The following is a 19,884-nucleotide window of genomic DNA, read 5'->3' as shown; positions in this document are numbered from 1 at the left end:
TGGCCAGCAGGGTTACAGAGCAAGTTTCAAGACAGCCAGAGCTACACAGGGACAGCCAGGGCTACTGAGAGAGAAACCTGTCTTGAAAAACAGAACAAAAGTTAACTAGCCCCAGGTGTTTGGTTTTGAGACAGATTATCAAGTAGCTCAAACTGGCCTCCACGTCTAACACGTGTCCACACCAAACAAAGAATTTAAGCCACTAGGTATGGGATAGGTAGCCAGGTATAGCAATACGCAACTGTAGTTCCAGCACTTGGGAGTTTGGAGGCGGGAGGATCAGGAGTTCAAAATCATTCTTAGCTACATAGTGAGTTCAAGACCAGCCATGGATACAAGAGACATTGTCTCAAATAAATAAATAAATAAATAAATAAATAAATAAATAAATAAATAAATGTGAGCAGACAAAACCACTGTTGAATAATTTATGGATAATTTTAATATACTTGTGAGATAATCTCCATTATCAACTTGATAGATCAGCTTTATCATCACGGATAAATCTCCGGGGGTATCTGTGAGGGATCACTTAACTGCCACCCCAAATCTGGGCAACCCAATCCCATGGGCTGGGGTCTCAGACTAAACAAAGAAGCGAGCTAGCTGAGCAGCCTCCATCTCTCTGTCTGCTTCCTGATTGTGGATGTGATGTGACCAAGCCACCACGGCTTACAGCCACCAAAACTAGCATTTCCCTCTCTCTCTCTCTCTCTCTCTCTCTCTCTCTCTCTCTCTCTCTCTCTCTCTGTATCTATCTATCTATCTATCTATCTATCTATCTATCTATCTATCTATCTATCTATCTATCTCCTCTGCATAACCCGGACCATCCTAAAACTTGCTCTGTAGACCAGGCTGACCTCAAACTCAGAGATCTGCCTGCCTCTGCCTCCTGAGCACTGTGATTAAGGCATGCACCACCACTGCCCGGCAACTGTTTCTCTCTGAAGATGCTGTTGTCAGTATTTCATCCCAACAAGGCAAGAACTAACACAGTCCTATAAACAGAAAAAGAGAAAATCACTGTGATTTTTTTTCTTGAAATAATTAAGTTACAACACAAGCAATATTATGGCAGCAGAATTAAGAGCAACTACCCAGAATTTTGAGGATTTCTGTTCCCTATCATCACTGTGTCCTGTGGAAACTGTACAAAATGTTGTTAATTGCTCTGTAGTACAAGTGAGCAAATTAGCAATTGTCAAAATTAGCTTCTCAGTTTTTGACAAATAACATATTTTCAAGAAGTTGAAAGAAGGCTTCCCATCAATATGTCTATAAAATGAATACAAAGAAGATTTCTTTTCCAGTTCTGAAAGGCATTAGGTTCTGATTGTGTAGGGCACAAGCGCTGATCCATTTTGGGTCTGATCAGAACATCCCTGCCCAATTCAGAGCACGACCATCAGCTGTGCTCTCCTTCAGCGGACTCAGATTCCACTCAGCAGAAATCCTGGTGTAATTTACCTTTTGAGACATTCCTGACACACTGCCAGCGCAATCTTCATCTTTTCTTTCTTCTCCATAAACTCATTAACCATCTAAAAGGGACTTTGATGGAAATGGCAAAATCAGGCACTGGTGTGCAATTAGGACATCTAATGGGTTTTGATTGGGAACTTGGTTAAGATTCAGACCCTATAATACACTGAGAATAAAAAATGTTTTTCATGAAAATGTGGTTTTGCAGGTTGTTTACACAGTATTGTTCCAGAGGAGAGTTTTGAATTTACGATCTCTCTATCTGAAAAATTTGCACATAAGAACATTACACAGCAAAATTAACCAAACCTAAAGTCTGTACACCTTAATGAACTTTTATGCAGTTAGAATTGACAAAATAAAGGAAGTATTTTATTGAGGCAGGATCTCACTCTGCAGCCCTGTCTAACCTGGAACTCTGTGTAGACCAAGCCAGCGTTGAATTCACAGAGATCATCCTGCCTCTGCCTTCTGACTGCTAGGATCTCATGGTTTATAAAACTGTGAATACATAGCTCTTCTCGAGTGAAATGTATGTTTACAGACTTTATTTTTATTTACCTGTGATGTGGGACTCCCCTCTGTGCTGTGAATGTGTTTTATTACCATAAAGAAACTGCTTTGGCTGATGGCAGGGCAGAATAGAGCCAGGCTGGAAGAGATAGAAAGTCGGCAGAGCCAGAGAGACGCCATGTAGCTGCCGAGGGAGACAGATGCTGGATCCTTACCAGTAAGCCGCAGCCTTATGCCTATACATAGATGAATAGAAATGGGTTATTTCAATATGTAAGAGCTAGCTGGAAATGTGCCTGTATCATTGGCCAAACAGTGTTGTAATTAATACAGTTTCTGTGTGATTGTTTCAGGTCTGGGTGGCCGGGAAATGAAAGAGCAATATCCATTTACATAACTGTCAGAAGATACCTCATGTAACCTTGCCTCATACTCACTGTGTAGCCAAAGATGACAACAGAATCTCATTATGTAGCCTTGGAAAGCTTGGAGCTCTCCAGGTAGACCAGGCTGGCCTTGAACTCACAGACATCCATTTGCTTTAGCTTCAGGAATGCTGGAATCAAAGGAAAATGCCCCCACACCAAGCTTTAGTCTTTAAGTTCTGATTCTACCTCTGCTGCCAAAGTGCAGGGTTACCGGCTCCTGTGTGTGTTCCAGTAATGCCCTGATTTATGCTACACTGCAGATGGAACCTAAGGCTTCGTTCATAGCAACTGAACCAGATCATCAGCCCTACAGATACACTTTCAAATATTTTTATCTCAAGTTAATTACCTTTTAATTCCTAACAACAACTAGTGAGGTTATTTCAGATCCAGACTAATAGATTTTTCTGTCCCCCAATAATAGGTTTCTCAACTGAAACAGTGCTGGAGGAGGGAGCTGCTTGTTGGTTTCCAGCCACCCAGCTGCTTAGATCCAAAATAATCACACAGAAACTGTATTAACTAAATCACTGCTTGGCCTGTAGTAGGAGCTATGGGCTGTGTTCAGCAGCCCGGCTCCTGGCCACCGGCTAGCCTTATACCTGAAATAACAACATACAAACTGTATTCATTTAAACACTACTTGGCCCATTAGTTCTAGCGTCTTAATGGCTAATTCTCACATCTTGCCTAACCCATATTTAGTAATCTGTGTAGCACCAGTCTTACCAGGAAAGATTCAGCATGTCTGACCTGGCGGTTTGCTTCATCGCATCTGCCCTGGAGAGGAAAGGCATGGCGTCTGACCTCACTTCCTTCTACCCAGCATCCTGTTCTGTTTACTCCACCCACCTATGTTCTAACCTATTAGGGCCAAGCAGTTTATTAATTAACCAATGAAATCAACAGATTGATATATGACACTCCCACATCATTGGCCCATTAGTTCTAGCTTCTTATTGGCTAACTCTTATATTAATTTAACCCATTTCTATTAATCTGTGTAGCGTCATGTGGCTGTGGCATACTGGGTAAAGTTTCAGCGTCTGTGTCCAGTGGGGCTATATGGCATCTCTCTGACTCCGCCCTTCTTTTTCCCAGCATACAGCCTAGCTTTTCCCACCTAGTTTTGTTGTGCCCTTGCCATAGGCTCAAAGCAGCTCTTTATTCATTAACCAATAAAAGCAACACATAGACAGAAGGACCTCCCACACTAACACAGCAAGCCAGATCAAGTCAAATTGAAAAAGTAGAACAGGTTTATTTTAGCAAAGCAGCTCCCGGGTGGGTTCTCCAGTCCCAGAGAGAGAAGCCACACAACTGAACTAAAGCAGGGAACTTATATAGGTTGAAGGTTTAATCCCAAGTATGATCAAAAGCTGATGGCTTTAGGCCAGGACTTGGGCGGCAAGCATCTTCAGGGGAGGAAGCTAACGTAGCCACAAAGAATGTAGAACTGGGCTTTTTGGTGGCTTTTCTTTCTTGGACATTCTCTGTGAGGACGGGGTTTGGAGAGAAAGGAATGGGGTTTTTTGGGTCATGCAGGAGTGAGCTGGAGGTTCCAACTGAACACAGACAAAAGAAGAACTCCAGCTTGTTTACGGAAAACTTCAAGCATACAAAAGAGGGATCTGCACAGAGGGGCCTATCAGCCATTGCACAGGTTCAACAATGATCAGTTGGCAGTCTATTGTCTCATCTGTATCCCCCACTTAGTCATCACTAATAGACAAGACCGATTATGAACACATCACCTTGTTCCATCTGCAAATACTTCAGTGTGTTTTAGTAATACATCCTCTTTAAAATACCCACAGTGCCTCTAGGCATGGTGACTGACTTCTGCTATCACAGCACTTGGGAGACTGAGGCAGGAGGATCGCTGTAAATTTGAGGTTTAGACTATCTAGTAAGTTTCAAGCCATCCTAGTAATAAATGAAAAATAGCAAAAGTCTGGGAACATAGCTCTGTTGGTAGAGTCGTGCCCAATTCCATCTGCACTGCCACATAAAACATGGTGGCACACCTCCACACACTTGAGAAGGCAGGAGGATCAGGAGTTTGAATACAGTTTGTGTGTTGTTATTTCGGGCATAAGCTAGCAGGCGGCTGGGGTGCTGGGGACGCAGCCCCGCCGCCGCTCTGATTTCAACAACAGATGAGACCCAGTCTATTAAAAAAAGAAAAAACTCAAAAAACAAAACAAAACCAACCAACCAAACAACAACAACAACAAAACTCTCAACACTTAAGAAACCCAGTTAGAGGGCTAGAGAGATGATTTAGTGGTTATGAGCAATGGCTGCTCCTCCAAAGAACCAGGGTTCAGTTCCCCAGCATCCACATGACAGCTCACAACTGTCTGTAATTCCAGTTCCAAGGGATCTGACAGCCTTACACAGACATACATGCAGGCAGAACACCAATGCACATAAAATAAAAATAATAGAAATAAATAATTTTAAAAAAGACATCCAGTTAGGAAATGGACTAAAAGTCATGAACAAACTGTTCACCAGAGAGGATAAAGAGACAGGAAATAAACACAGGGAAGGGTACTCAATGTCATCAGCCATTCATAGAGAACCACAGGAAGTGAAAGGCCACGACCACAGCAGGGCTGGCATGCCACTCAGCCAGAAGAGAGCAGCCCAGCGTGCAAGAAGCACTGGTTCAGTGCCCAGCACCGCAGAAGCCAGGTCTGCTGGAGCACACTTGTAATCCCAGCACTCGGGAGGCAGAGGCAGGTGGATCTCTGGGAGTTCGAGGCCAGCCTGGTCTACAAGAGCTAGTTCCGGGACCGGCACCAAAGCTACAGAGAAACCCTGTCTCGAAATCCCCCCCCAAAAAAAAGAGCATCATGAGGGATGCTGGTGGCTATGGAAACGGTCTTTATCTTCACCTCATCTATATCCATATCCTGCTTTTTAGTATACTATGTGGTTTCTCAAGATATTATCATAGGGAAAGCTGGGTAAAGGCCAACTGCTCTTACTGTAGTAAGTGGTATTTCTCACTGGTGCATGTGGCCCGGCAGCTCTCTCAAAGGGGATAAAAGAATTTATTTGGAGTCAAATATGACTGACATTGGCCCAGGAACACAGGCTTGGGGTACTCCAAAGTCTATTTCGACATGGAAGCAGTTTCATGAAGTTTCTATAGTAACAGAAGGAAGTCATAAATCAAGGCAATTTTCAAATGCATCAGTGGAAACATCAGCAAAGCAGGCAGCTTGATACAGCCCTCAGATGCTGTCTGACTGTGTTCTTAACTTTCTGACAGAATAGGAAGCAAGTGTTTTGTTTGTACATTCCAAATGATTTACTTAATGCTCACAAAGATGTTAGGAAAGGCAGGCCGGTCTACATGAATTCCAAAACAGCCAGGGGCTATGAAAGAGAGAGAGAGAGAGAGAGAGAGAGAGAGAGAGAGAGAGAGAGAGAGAGAGAGAGAGAGAGAGAGAGAGAGAGAGAGAGAGAGAGAGANGAGAGAGAGAGAGAGAGAGAGAGAGAGAGAGAGAGAGAGAGAGAGAGAGAGAGAGAGAGAAAGAGAGACAGAGAGAGAGAGAGAGACAGACAGACAGACAGACAGAGACAGACAGAGACAGACAGAGACAGACAGAGAGAGACAGAGAGGGATCTAAGATAGGCTGGCTCTCGCCCTGTGACACAACAACTCGCCATAATCACAAAGTCCTTATCAGTTCCTTAGACCTGCAGACGGTTCCTTGGAGGCTGCAGCTTTTCTCTAAGAACTTTTGTGAACAGAAATTTAATTTAGATGTTTCGAGAAGGCAGGAGAGGAGGCTCCAACTAGAGCACTTGCTGCTCCTGCAGAGGACTGAGTTCAGCTCCCAGCACCCACACGGTGGCTCACAACCACCTGGGACTCCAGTTCTGGGCAGTCTGACCACCAGCACCAGGAATGCCTGTGGTGCACAGAAGCACATGCAGGCAAAAGGCTCACATACATAAAACAATATTTTAAAAACCAAAACACTATAAGGCAAGTCCTTAAGATTTAAATTCAGTATTTTGACTCAAAACTGGTTGATAGATGATACTTGAGACAAATGGCCCCAAAGCACGACAGACGTCAATTTGTTTTCCCTCTTTCACTCCACACAGTTTTGGAGGCTTTGTCTATTTTTGTTTTATGTGTATCTATGATCCAGATCCTATGGAACTGGAGCTACAGTAGAGTGGGAGCTGCCTGATGTGGGGTCTGGGACAGAACCCCAGTCTTCTGCAAGAGCAGCAAGTGTTAGCCGTCTCTCCAGCCCTCCCATCCCTTTTTTTTTTTTTTTTAAGATTTATTTATTAAGTATACAGTGTTCCACCTGCATGGATGCCTTCATGCCAGAAGAGGGCACCAGATTCCATTACAGATGGTTGTGAGCCACCATGTGGTTGCTGGGAATTGAACTCAGGACCCCTGGAAGAACAATCAGTGTCATTAACCTCTGAGCCATCTCTCCAGCCCTCCCATCCTTTTTTGGTTTTCTTGTTTGTTTTTCAGGACAGGGTTTCTCTGTAGCTTTGGAGCCTGTCCTGGAACTCACTTTGTAGAGCAGGCTGGCCTCTAACTTACAGAGATTTGCCTGCCTCTGCCTCCCAAGTGATGGGATTAAAGGCGTGCGCTGCCACCATCACCCGGCTCCCCTCCTTTTTTTTTCTTCTTAATGCTTTCTTTTTAGGTGTGTGCATCTGTGCACAGGTATGTGTACAAGAGTGTGTCAGATCCCTGGAGCTGGAGTGTGGGACACTTTTGAGACACCCCATGTGGGTACTTGGAGTTGAACTCGGGTTCTCTAGAAAAGAAGTACATGCTTTTAACCTCTGAGCCCAGACTTTCCTTTTCAAGGCTGACTAATACTCCATTCTATGGCTAGCGCACCATTTGTCTCTCTCTGCCTTCGTTCACTGAACCCTTTGAAACTCCATTTCTTTTTAAATTGGTAATCAAAATATCTAACAAAAAATAAAATAGGCCAACGTCAAAAAAAAAAAAAAAAACTCAGCCAGGCATGGTAGTGCACACTTCAATCATAGCCCTCAGGAGGCAGAGGTGGGAGGATCTCTGCGAGTTACAGGCCAGCCTATTACCCATAGGAGTTTCACGACAGAGTAGCAAAGTCATAGAGAGACCCTATTCAAAAGAGGAAGGGGGAAAAAAGCCAGAACTCTTAGGTACCAGTAACATTGTGCTGTAGTAACATCAGCCCATGTGGCACGTGTTTGCTGAGGAAACAAGGTGTTCAAGGATTAGTGTTGTGGAGTGGGTATGAAGGAAGGAGCGGCATGAAGTGTGGCCCCAGGCTAGGGACTGACTGATACACAACCAACCATTGGGAAAGACAACACACAGGACAGAGAGGCTTGCGTGGAAGCTGAGACGGTCCTAAAGAAGCTCAGGTTAGGACAGAGAGGCGGTTCAGTGGTTAGGAGCACTGGCTGCTCTTCCAGAGGACCAGAGTTCCAGAGGACCCTGCACTCACAAGATAACTTAAACTGTGACTACAGCCCCAGGAGATCAAACACCCTCTTCTGGCCTCCACAGGCATCAGGCATGAAAGGGGCACACAGATAATGTAGATGCAGGAAGAGCATCCATACATATACGATAAAAAGTTAATTAATTAAGAGACAAGGCTGGGAGGAGGTGGAAACTTTTTTTTTATTCTCAATAAAAAAAATAAAAAATAAAATAAAATAAAAGAGACAAGGTGGCACACACCTCTAATCCCAGCACTCAGGAGGCAGAGGAAGGCAGATCTGAGTTCAAGGCCAGCCTGGTCTACAGAACGAATTCTGGGACAGCTAGGGCTACAAATCAAAACCGCGTTGGGTGTTGGGGTGGGGGATGAAAGAGGAGGAGGAGGAGGAGACGGAAGTAGCAGTCTGGTCGGCAGCCTCTTTGAAGCTGAGCGGGTGCGCAGCTCACAGTCAGAGCTGGAGACAGACAGTGGCCAACAAAGTCACAAGAGGAAAGGGTTCCAAGTGAGATTACGAGCATCTCAGAGTTAAATTCAGATGAGACCTGGAGATCGCGTGTCCCACTGGGACACACACAGTGGTAGAGTCACAGGGGCACTGAAGCCACGGAAGGCAGCAGCTGAGACAAGAGGACACGCAGCACAGACTGGATGACAGAGAGCGTGACAAAGACGCACAACATGTTTGGCTGTTTGCTTTTGAGGATGAGATATTTGAGGACATGTTTTTATCAGCTGTTGCTGATATTGTTATTATTGTGTGTGCATGTGTGTGTCTATGCGTCAGAGTTGTTCTGTCCTTCCACTCTGTGGGTCACAGGGAATGAACACGGGCTGTAGGACTTAGCAGCAGGCACTTTTACTCACTGAGCTTCTCGGGAGGCAGAGGCAAGTGGATCTCTGTGAGTTCTAGGCCAGCCTGGTCTATATAGAGTGAGTTCCAGGACAGCCAGGGCTGTCTCCAAAACAAAGCAAAAAACAAACAAGTCTTTCCACCTGCCCCTGCTCACACCCGTGGCCCCTGTTCCTCCAGGCTCGGAAATCCAGCTTCCCTGCTTGTCTTCTGACTCTTCAGATCTTGCTTTAGCAGCCATCCCTTCCTCCATGGTGTCCTGATCCCAGATTATAAACACGCATGCCCTCAGAGCCCCCGAATAAAACGATAACAACCATCACCACAGGCTCCCCACCGCAATGGGTCCCCACCAAATAACAACCTAAGCCCCAGTGCACCCCACCGAGGCAGGCTCCGTGCACGACCCCTCCACCTTCAACCCCAAATCTAGGCTAAGGGGTTTCCTTCCATTCTTTGGTGAAAGCCCCTCTTGCTCTTAGGCGAGTACACGACACGAGGTACCAGGGCCTAACCCATCTCATGGTCCCAGTGAGAGAGGAGCCAGCCAGGTTGTTTCTCAGCCGCCACCCACCCTCTTCTTAGGTTCACAAAGTTGAGGCGGGTCCCTACACGCACAGTGCTCAGCCAGCGCAGTAGGCGACCTTCCCCCATCCTTCACTACACAGGCTGGCCCTGGACGGTGCGCACGTCCCTGCCCAACTCTAGGCTGTGGCTCTGGCGGGAGAACAGCGTCTGGGCTGTGGCTCTGGCGGGAGAATAGCGCCCGGGGTGACCGCCATCGAAGTTCCCGGGGGCAGCCCCAGATTGGCAATCGCGGCTCTGTCCTTTTGCGGGGCGGCTCTAGAGACACTCAGTCTCTAAAGTCGTGGCCGACCTCCGGCCTGGGACACAGGGGGAGCTGCAGGACCCGGAGGCGCCGCGGCCGCTCGCGGTGGGCTGGGCGGGGCAGAGCAAGGCTACCGCCTCCGCGCGTCCCTCCAGGTCTGGCCACTCCGCCCGAGAGCTCAAAGCGCAGGGGTGGCAGACGCGGCGCACCCCGGCCGGACTCGAATGGACCTCCCGCGCCGCAGGCTGTTCCGGATGCTGCTGATCTTCGCCGCCAGCTCCGGGGTCCTCCTCACGCTGTACTCCTCGGTGGGACAGCGGTCCCAGGAGCCCGGAGCCCCGGCCAGGTAAGCGCTGAGGGACGCTGAGCCCAGGGAGCGGGGAGAGGGCGCGCTCACAGCTCTCCAGTCGCCGGCGGACACCCCTGGGCTGACTCGCAGCGGCGACGCGCCTTCGCCGCTTTAATTTCGCGCTGCTCTCTCCCCGCCCCGAACTCACTGGTGACCCAGTCGTCTTTGCTTAATTTCGTTCAGGCCTCATCAAAAGCTCCCTGTTGCCACTTCCTTCCTGAATCCACTTTTAGGATAGAGACCCAAGTCCCGTTTTCCAACTTTCCCCCGCTCGCCAGGCTTCCGTTCCGTTCGTTCTCTTGGGTCTCTGAGCTCAGGCCTGCCTGCACATGGCTCTCTTTTATCTGGGCCTATTTGTTTAAGTGGTAACTTTGATAAGCGCCAACTGGGCACGGCGCTGTGAAAAGGCGAACTCCACCTGGAGCAACACTGGCCGATTCAGGACACACCTGACCCTTCCACCCAATTCCTCCCGCTTCACAGAAACCTGAGAACATCTTTGGCGAGCTACAGTACCGGTTTACTGAGAAAGCCTCGAGAGGGGTTAGCTTTATTTCTGGGAGGTACACCTAGACATACCTAGAATGTGGGCTTGGGGGTAGAAAGAGCCCACACAGCGTTAAGCAGAGACCTCAGCAATCAGCCTTTCTCTTCCTAGCCCTTTTGATTCTGCACAATCCTCAGCGAGACCTGTTGGGAAAAAAAAAAAAAAAAGTTAGCATCTAGTGTTTGACTAAAGGACACAGCTCAGTTGCAAAATAACATGAAATTGCTTGCAAACAATTGAGTCTCGTCCCCTCAGCTGGCCGCACTGAAGCTAGGCAACATCCTGCAAGGCGCCCTGACGTGACTTCTCATGGAGGGTTAGTGACATCGGATACCATCTCAACAAAGCTTTTCCTCTTTAAAAAATACTTTTATCACTTCTTTTATTTTTGAGATTATAATATAATGACATCATTTCCCCGTTTTCAAATTCCTGGCCTCTTTTTTCATTAATTGCTGTTACATACATATATATACCTAAATACAACCTGTGCAGTTTGTATACTGTTATGTGTGTGTATTTTCAGGGATGGCTATTTGGTACTGAAGAGCCAGTTGGTGTGCCCTTGCCTGTGGAAGACTGTCTCTCCTGCTCCCAGTATTTCCTAGTTGACTGTGGTTCTTTTTTTTTTTTTTTTTTTTTTTTTTTTTTTTGGTTTTTCGAGACAGGGTTTCTCTGTGGTTTTGGAGCCTGTCCTGGAACTAGCTCTGTAGACTAGGCTGGTCTCGAACTCACAGAGATCCGCCTGCCTCTGCCTCCTGAGTGCTGGGATTAAAGGCGTGCGCCACCACCGCCCGGCTTTTGACTGTGGTTCTTTGTGTAGGTTGAGGCCTCAAGGTCTCTCCCCTGTTCACTCTGGCAAAAACCTTTTTCCATTTCAAGAGATCTTTCTTCCTCCAAAATACAGTTCAGTTGGTAGAGTTCTTGCCTCTCACGAATGAGATCTTGGGAATTGGTCCCCAGGACTAAAAATAAGACAAAAAACAATAACCAAAAAAAAAAACCTGACAAAGTCTTCTGTGAACCAAAACCCATCCTTTTCTTTCTCTGTGTTAGTGTTTGCTGTGAGGGAGGAAGGGGAAGGTCAGGACTTAGCCTGGCTGTAGGAAGCAGGACTTTGAGAGGATGGCTGAGCATCCTTCCTGTGAAAGAGAACCAAGAGACAGTCCAGATAGAAGAGTTCCTGGGCCTACCAAGAGGGTTCTTATTGCACCTTAGCCGGGGATCTAGACATCTGCTGACAGAGGACTCTGGTTCCAGAGGGTTATCCTGTCTGGGTCTCCTTGTGTAACAGCTCTGGCTATCCTGGAACACGCTGTGTAGACCAGGCTGGCCTCGAACTCAAAGATCTGTCTGCCTCTGCATCCTAAATGCTGAGATTAAAGGCGTGCGCCACTGACGCCCAACATCTGGGAACTTTATTTTATTTTTTAAGGTCACTTTTTATAGTCAATATTTTTAAATTAAATTTGTTCTTTGAAAATTCTATATGTCGCTCTGGTGGTGGTGGTAGCGCACACCTTTAATCCCAGCATTCAGGAGGCAGAGGCAGGCGGATCTCTAGGTTCCAAGCCAGCCTGGGCTACAGAGTGAATTCCAGGCCTACATAGAGAAACCTGTCTCAGGGAAAGAAAAAAGAAAAGGAAGGAAGGAAGGAAGGAAGGAAGGAAGGAAGGAAGGAAGGAAGGAAGGAAGATATAGTGTTCTAATGACTCTCCCCCTTCACCCTCTCTTGTCTCCTCCCCCACTCTCCCACCCGCATTCCTTTCTTCCCCACAAGCAAGCTCTTTTTGTTTCATTTTATGAACCTCTGAGTTTAACCAAGGGTCTGCGTGAACATGGCTGTGGACCGGTCCCGTAGAGTCTGGTGGGCTCACCAGTGGGTACAGAACTGAAGACAATAACTGCTCCCCCATCTCCAGCATCCATCCATATCAATAATCCTTTCCAAGCGCCCCTCCCCTACCCACAGGGGCCTGTTGACAGGCCCAGACTTATGCAAGACCAGGGCAGGCAGCTGCTTTGAGTTCATGATGGCAGCGGCCTGTCGTGCCCAGAAGACAGCAATACACAGCACCCTCCCACCCCCCAATCTTTAGGTTCTTCCAGCCCTGGGTTCTACAAAGTTCCCTTTAGCCTCCACACGTGCTCCTCCGTGCGCCTTCATACAGAGGAATGCACGCATACCACACACTGCACACATACACACAAAGCTGACTCTATTTCGTTTACTTTGTCTCTTTGTTTTGAGACAGTATCTGATAAAACACAAACTGATCTCAAACTCCTTTAAGTAGCTGAGGATGGCCTTGAACTCCTGCTCCTCCTGCCTCCTGCCTCGAGGTTATTGCAGGTGCCAGCCACCACACCTGATGAATACATTTAGCTTTAGAAAAATGCACACTTTTGTCGTTATTTCTCAGGCTGCCAAGTCTTCCCAGGGGTGTGGGTGCCTACTTCCCTTTATGGAGGAGCCCTCTGGAGCAGGAAGAATGAGGATTCCTAAGAAAGGGCCTTTGAAGTCACCAACCCCAGGGCAGCTTGAAAGTACCATTAGACCTGGAGAGAGGGGTGGGGTTCAGGAGGGTCCCCACTAGCCTCACTCCATCTCAGCCACTTTCGCCCTGCCCTGAGAGTTTGGCGGTTCTTCCTTGGGTTCACAGGCCTGCTGCGGGATAGAGTTACCAGAGAGTGGGGGAAGGTGTGGGAGAGGTGAGCTTGAACTCAATCAGAATCTCAGGACCGGCAGTCTCCTTCCAGGCTGCCTAGGCTGAGCAGCACCAGGTCTCAGCTTCTTAGAGGAGGGGGGGAGGGGGATTATAGGGGGTGGACATCTGGCTAGTGGAGGAGGGAAGGGGGGATAGGATCATCTCCATTTGAGTTCCTTCAGGATCTTACTAGGAGCCTGGGAAAGCAAAGGGTAGCACCGATTACAAACTCTGCACTGGCTTAGCGGGCTCAGCATCTACAGGAGACCTGTGTTTCCCAGGCAAAACTCCCGGCCCCCAGCCCTCTGCACCTCCTCTTCACTGATGCTGCTGGGGTATGGGTATTAAAGGAGGGAGCACTTGGCCACCAGGTGCTTCTTCCATTTTTCCCCTCTGCCCAGGGCCTCGTAGTGCCCGGGAAACATGAGCACCCTCTGGCCTCCCTGTAGAAGACAGGCGGAGAGGTACAAGAACCCTCGCCTTTCCCCCTTAGGAACAATGGCTGGCATTTAGAAGACCTTCCATTTGGAACAATATAGCTGTTCTCTTGGGCCCCTTCCAACACTCAGGTGAGCCAAGTACTGGTGAACAGAGGCGGAGACCGAGGTTTTGGGAGATTCAGTGGGCAGCTGATCAGAGACAGAGCTGCATGCAACCTTAAGAGTCAGGCTTTCAAGCCACAGCACATGCACCATTCACCAGGATGCAGCTGCAGAGCTATGGGCAACATCAGCTGGAGGAGACCCCTCCCCTCATCATCCCATCCCTAACAACTGCCCCTCAGGCTTTTGTTGTTGCCATTGCTGTTATATTCTGTGTCAGGAGACTGCATCACCAGCCTGAGACTGGCTTCAAACCTAAGTCATAGAAGGTAGCCTTGAACTCTTGATCCTTCTGCCTCAGTCTCCTAAATTCTGGGATTAACCAGGCAGTGGTGGTGCATGCTTTTAAGCCCAGCACCCGGGAGACAGAGGCAGGTGAATCTCTGTGAGTTTGAGGCCAGCCTAGTCTACAAAGCAAGTTCCCAGACAGCTAGAGATGTTACACAGAGAGACCCTGTCTCAAAAAAATCTAAGTAAACAAACAAACAAATAAATAAATCCTGGGATTAGGGTTTATATTGCAACGTTTACCCCTGGGACTCTGGCAGGAGACCTCTCAGATGGTCACAATTCCAGGGACTGCCCATCTTTCCTGTTTTCTAGCTTCATATTTTAACTACCCCTATTCCTATAAACTCCACTTTTCTGCCCCTTGCAGAGACTCGGTTTCTTCCTTTGTGCAGTTGGGCGGGACGCAGTTGAGTGACAGTAGTTTGTGCACCTAAACAGGGAGCTGTGGCCAGAATACGTGTGGAGGATAGAGCCAAGGAGTAGACACCCTGGGGATCCGGGCACTTTGTCAGCCTCGGAGCTGAGGAAATCAGTCTAGAAGCTTCAGGTGCTGCTTGGACCCCCACTTTACTTCTGCCTTTTCCCCCCAGGAGCATCACATCACCTCGAGCATTTGAACCCAAGGCACCGAATGCCGAAAACAGAAAGGTACAGTGGTCCACCACTCTGGGGCAGTTTGAGCATCTTCTAGCTCAGAGGGGAGGAGGAGAGACGAAAACAAACAACATTCTTGAGGCTCCTAGGTCTGATCTGTTTGGACGTCTACCAGCACAGGGATAGACATCCATCCTCCCGAGGCATCTTAGATCTGGGATACATTGTTTCCTGAATCCCAACAGAAAGTGGTGGATAGATAAGTTCTGCAGTGTAGCCAGCTAGAACGTTCTTGGAAGTCTTAAAATTGTGTCCTTTAACTATGTGTCTGAATGTATTGTGAATGTATGCGGATGAGAGCAGGTGTCACAGAGGATACAGGCAGTAGAACCCCCAGACTTGGAGCTACAGCTAGTTGTGGGTGCTGGGAACTGAACTCAGATCCTCTGCAAGAGTAGTATGTTCTCTTCACCACTGAATCATCTCTTCAGCCCCTTCAAACTGTCTTTTTAAAAAAATAATAATAATTTTATTTTAAGTTATTTATTAGTAGATATTTGCTCGTGTATATGTATATGAACCACTTGTGTGCAGGTATCCAAAATGCATAGGATCCCCTATAACTGGGATTATAGGCAGTCGTGAGCCATCCATTGAGAATGTAGGGAATCGAACCCTGGTCCTCTGACTGAGCAATGCACGTTCTTGACCATCCAGCCATATCTCCAGCCCATTAAAATTGTATCTTTGTGTTGAATGGATTCTGTACTCTATTTCTCCAGATATCTCCTTATGATAAGTCACAGTTTACTTGCTCACGAAGGAGTAATGCTAAACTCTGGGAAATGCCCCCGTTTGCCTCAGGGGTCTTAGATCTTCAGGACTCTACTCTATAACCTTAAGTAGTAACTGGCACAGCACTTCATTCTCAAGTTTCAGTTAAATTGGTGTATTTGAGGTGGGCGGAAAGACAAACAGAGGCACAGAGCAGATAGGTGCCTTGCCCAGGGCCCCCAACAGCAATCAATGCCTCTGGGATGGGAGCCCCATCTGACCACAGAACTGGCCACACTGGGTGGTGTGTAGAACTTTCCTGCCCCCCCCCCAGCTCCTCATATTAGTTGAACTGGGAGATGTCTGTTCCTTTTATGGTTAAATCAGGCTTAAGCTCAGTACCCAAGAGCCTGAACTTCGACGTGTTAACTGAGGTTTTGGGGGCTCGGGGAGAAAAGGCGTCCATGCAGTGAAGAGTTTAGTGATAGGCCAGGCATTTGGAGACAGCACAGTGGTCTGGTCTGGTCAAGCGATGAGGGATGTGTGTGAAACAGGCCATGAGCCTGTGTCAGCAGCTGAAGAGGCTGCAGGTATCTGGAGTGCGTGGGTTTCCAGAGGTATTCTGCTCGGTGCTGATTAGCGCACAGTTCCAGGTAGTTTAAAATAAGCATTGCGGTGACTTTTGAATATAGGAAGCAAGCTACTCTGTAATGGGGACAATCCCACCGTCATGTTCGAGGTACCCAGAGACCAAAGAAAGAAAGGCAGACAGACCTAGGGGTGCACAAAGTATCTTTTATTGGAGGAGCTTTTGATGGAAGTATGGCCCTGGGAAGCGGCAAGGCCAGTTGAATTCCCACACTTTGGACCAGAAAGAAGGATTTATTTGTGGCTTTAAACAAAAGTGACTTCATCTGAGCTAGAATATGTCTGGTTTATCTTTAGGAAATACTGGAGACGCGGGTGTGTCCATCTGTTGGTGAGGGCACTAGATAAATGCAGAAAGTGCACCCAACTGAACTGAGCCGTGCAGGACTATACAAAAACACCCATCGACTTTACTACTGGAGTCATGGGCTCACCCACTCACACCTGCCATTATAACCCCCTTCCTGATTCCGAGCAACCCCTTCCTGTCGTTTCATTGAACCTTACTAACTGCCCTTCAGACACCAGCACCCACAAGCAAACCTCCAGTCTTTCCAAGGAAAGTACAATGGTTTAGGCAGAAGTCGTATATTCCTTGGCCATGGGACACAACAGGAGTCTGACTTTCTTGCCTCTGTGTGTGTGTGTGTGTGTGTGTGTGTGTGTGTGTGTGTGCGCGCGCGCGCGCGCTCTGATGCACCCTTGGCAACGTTCTTGAGTGTTTCTCCACTCATTTCATATCGCCATATGCCCTGCGGTTTGGGTTGTAGCATTTTTGCACAGTGTGGGATGCTCGCATGTTGCATGATAGCAGAAACCACTGTCTGACCATTTCCTGCTGTGTCCTTTGATCAACGGCTTCACAAAGAAGCTTATTCAGAAGGAACAGAGCCTTGCCCCACCCCCTCACCAAGGCTGTGTGAGACTCAATACTGTGGGAAAGCTGCAGATTAGCATGGGCGCTGGCTAAGAACCTCAGTCTCCTGAAGGGCCCTGACTGCAGAGCTGAGGTCTTGTTCCCCGAGGATCCCAGAACCAGGGCACAGGCTAGGTGACTTCAGACAACGGAGGTTGGGAGTGGAGAGATTGCTCAGTGGTTAAGAGCCTGTGCTGCTTTTGCAGGGGCCCCAGATTTGGTCTCCAGCACCCGTATCAAGCGGCTCACTCACAAGCTCCTAGAACCCCAACCTTGGGGGCTCTGATATCTCTAGTCTCTGTCGCAGCTGCTCTCACATGCATAAAAGCACACATATGCATCGCTAAAAAACAAGAAAACATGGGCCTGGAGAGATGGCTCAGCGGTTAAGAGCACTGACTGCTCTTCCAAAGGTTCTGAGTTCAATTCCCAGCAACCACATGGTGGCTCACAACCATCTGTAATGAGGTCTGGTGCCCTCTTCTGGCCTGCAGGCATACATGCAGACAGAATATTGTATACATAATAAATAAATAAATAAATAAATAAATAAATAAATAAATAAATATTAAAAAAAAACAAAACCAAGAAAACAAATCAACGCTCTGGTTCTGAATGCCAGAGGACCAGTAGTAGACCAATATCACATCAGAGCTGCATACTTCCCCTGGGGTTCTAAAACGCCTCCCTTGCCTTCATCTGTCTTCTGGCATCTCCGGGATGTCTTGGGCTCGGCTCAGTACCAGTTCGTCATTGCACCCTCCCCTGTACGGCCTCATCCTCAGGGGGCGACCTCAGCCCCTAAGACCCCGTTCTGGTGACTTCACAAATACCTTATTTCCGAGCAAAGTCGATGTTTCAGCTCCTCTGCTGTGATAAATGCACGAGGGAGAAACTGCAAAGGAGGAGCCGTTGTGTTGGCTCATGGCTCTGCCCTGGTCACTCGGATCCACTGTTCCTAGGCATCATGGGAGACAACAGTGATAAAATGAAGTCATTTACATCATGACAGCCAGTAGGCAGGGTGAGAGAGCACAAGGGGACCCTGGGACAAGATAGAGCCCTCAAAACATGTTACAGTGACCACCTCCCTCCAGGGAGGCCTCACCGCCGAAGTTTCTACCACCTCCCATAATGCCCTTACATTGTTTTATCATCATCATCATCATTGTAGTAGTAGTGTTTAGAGACAGGGTTTCCCATGTATCCCTGGCTGTCCTGGAACTTGATATTTAGACCAGGCTGGCCATGAACTCACAGAGATCCCCCTGCCTCTGCATTGGGAGTGCTGGGATTAAAGGTGTGCACCACCATGCCGGGCAGTCATCAAATCATTAACCCATCTATGAGTTAACTGATAAAGGCAGGACTCTTGTGGTCCAAATGCCTCTCTGCAATTGGCTCCACCAGCTGAGGACAAAGGCTACCTGAATGGCACGTCATGTCCAAAGCATCACAGTCTGTCTTCGTGTTAAGGTTCTCAGTGGGCATGAGTGCTGCGGGTTGGAAATCAGCAGCCGAGGGTAGGAGAGCAGACTCCATGCTTCCCAGCAACTCTCATTTCTCAGGGCGATCCCCCTGGAGGTAGGGTTGCTAAGTACCCAAAGTTTGCCCAAGTGGGAGTTGGAGGAGTATGAAGCCAGATACACTGAAACATGGATGTGTGACATCTGGAGAAGAAGGGCTGGACAGGCTAAATCCAGAAAGTTCCCTGACCCCACCGGGCTGCTGAATCATAGGCTATCTCAGACCCAGTGATGACCCTTCTGGAGGGGTAAAGGAAGCTAGCCCCTCCATCTGAATTCTCCAGTGATGTCGTAGGCTCCCGGGAGACACACCCTGCCCCCTACCCGACAGGCTTAGCCCTCTCCTCTTCTCAGCCACAGAGGCAGCTTTGTCAGCACCGGCTCTCCCTGGCCATTCACAAGGACCACCACTTCCGGGGCCTGTTTGATCTCTCCACCCCAGTGCTCCTGTGGAGCGGCCTCTTCACTCAAGAGCTCTGGAACAATCTGAGCCACTACAAAGTCCCCTATGGGTGGCAGGGGCTCTCCCGCGAAGGTAACCTGCTACCCGCTCCTCCTCTCTGCCCTCTGCCTCCTGCCCCAGCTGGCCCCTCCCTCCCACTGTTGGCCTGCAGTGTAGCAGGTCTGGTGGCCTTCACAGCATCTATGGAGAGCCTCGTGGGGTCTTCTCTGTGTGACACCTGCTTCTTTCCTCCTTCATCCAGTCACCCAGGGCTAAGCTGAGATGCCCTTGCTTAGTGGCTCCCACTCTCTTGGGGTCTCCTTGGCATGGAAAATGCCCAGTGTTGAATGGCAGTCTGATTGCAGAGGTTTAGGGGCCTTCATGGCACCGTCGTGGATGCTTATTGCCCACACCACCAACCACACTCAGACACACCCCAAGGAACTCGTGTGGGGTGGGCCTCGGGACGCACAGATTCCATGTTCAAAGGATGGATAGATCATGTTAGGATCTTGGTCACCTGCTGGGTGTGGTGGCACACACCTTTTAAGTCCAGCACTCCCTAGGCAGAGGCAGGTGGATCTCTGTGAGTTTCAGGATACCCAGGGCTACATAGAGAGATCCTGTCTTGGATGCTGCTGCTGCCGCTGCCTCCTCTTCTTCTTCTTCTTCTTCTTCTTCTTCTTCTTCTTCTTCTTCTTCTTCTTCTTCTTCTTCTTCTTCTTCTTCTTCTTCTTTTTCTTCCTCCCTCCTCCTCCTCCCCCCTTCATCTTCCTCCTCTTCCTCTCCTCCTCCTCCTCCTCCGCCTCCTCCTCCTCCACCCTCTGCTGCCGCTGCTGCTTCCTCTTCGGCTTCCACGTCCCAGCTTCTCACTTACCCGGCTT

The 19,884-nt window shown here is 48.3% G+C and overlaps 1 protein-coding gene across 2 annotated transcripts in view; it reads left to right on the top strand.

Annotated features, from left to right (window-relative positions):
• The first annotated feature begins 9,740 nt into the window (after positions 1-9,740).
• St6galnac2 (ST6 N-acetylgalactosaminide alpha-2,6-sialyltransferase 2) overlaps positions 9,741-19,884 on the top strand; it is a 19,136-nt gene continuing 8,992 nt past the window's right edge. Inside the window, exons 1-3 of one of the 2 annotated variants that reach the window (XM_050140036.1) lie at positions 9,741-9,949; positions 14,691-14,748; positions 18,913-19,093. In XM_050140036.1, coding sequence (XP_049995993.1) covers positions 9,828-9,949; positions 14,691-14,748; positions 18,913-19,093 — 361 coding nt within the window. In that variant the 5' untranslated portion in view covers positions 9,741-9,827. The remainder of the gene's footprint in view (positions 9,950-14,690; positions 14,749-18,912; positions 19,094-19,884) is intronic. The other variant, XM_050140035.1, reaches the window with a different exon arrangement.

This window comes from Alexandromys fortis, unplaced genomic scaffold (genome assembly GCF_014885135.2).
Source record: "Alexandromys fortis isolate MF-2015 unplaced genomic scaffold, M_Fortis_MF-2015_v1.1 scaffold_39, whole genome shotgun sequence".
NCBI classification, from domain to species: Eukaryota; Metazoa; Chordata; class Mammalia; order Rodentia; family Cricetidae; genus Alexandromys; species Alexandromys fortis.
This window is presented reverse-complemented; position numbering and strand designations above follow the sequence as displayed.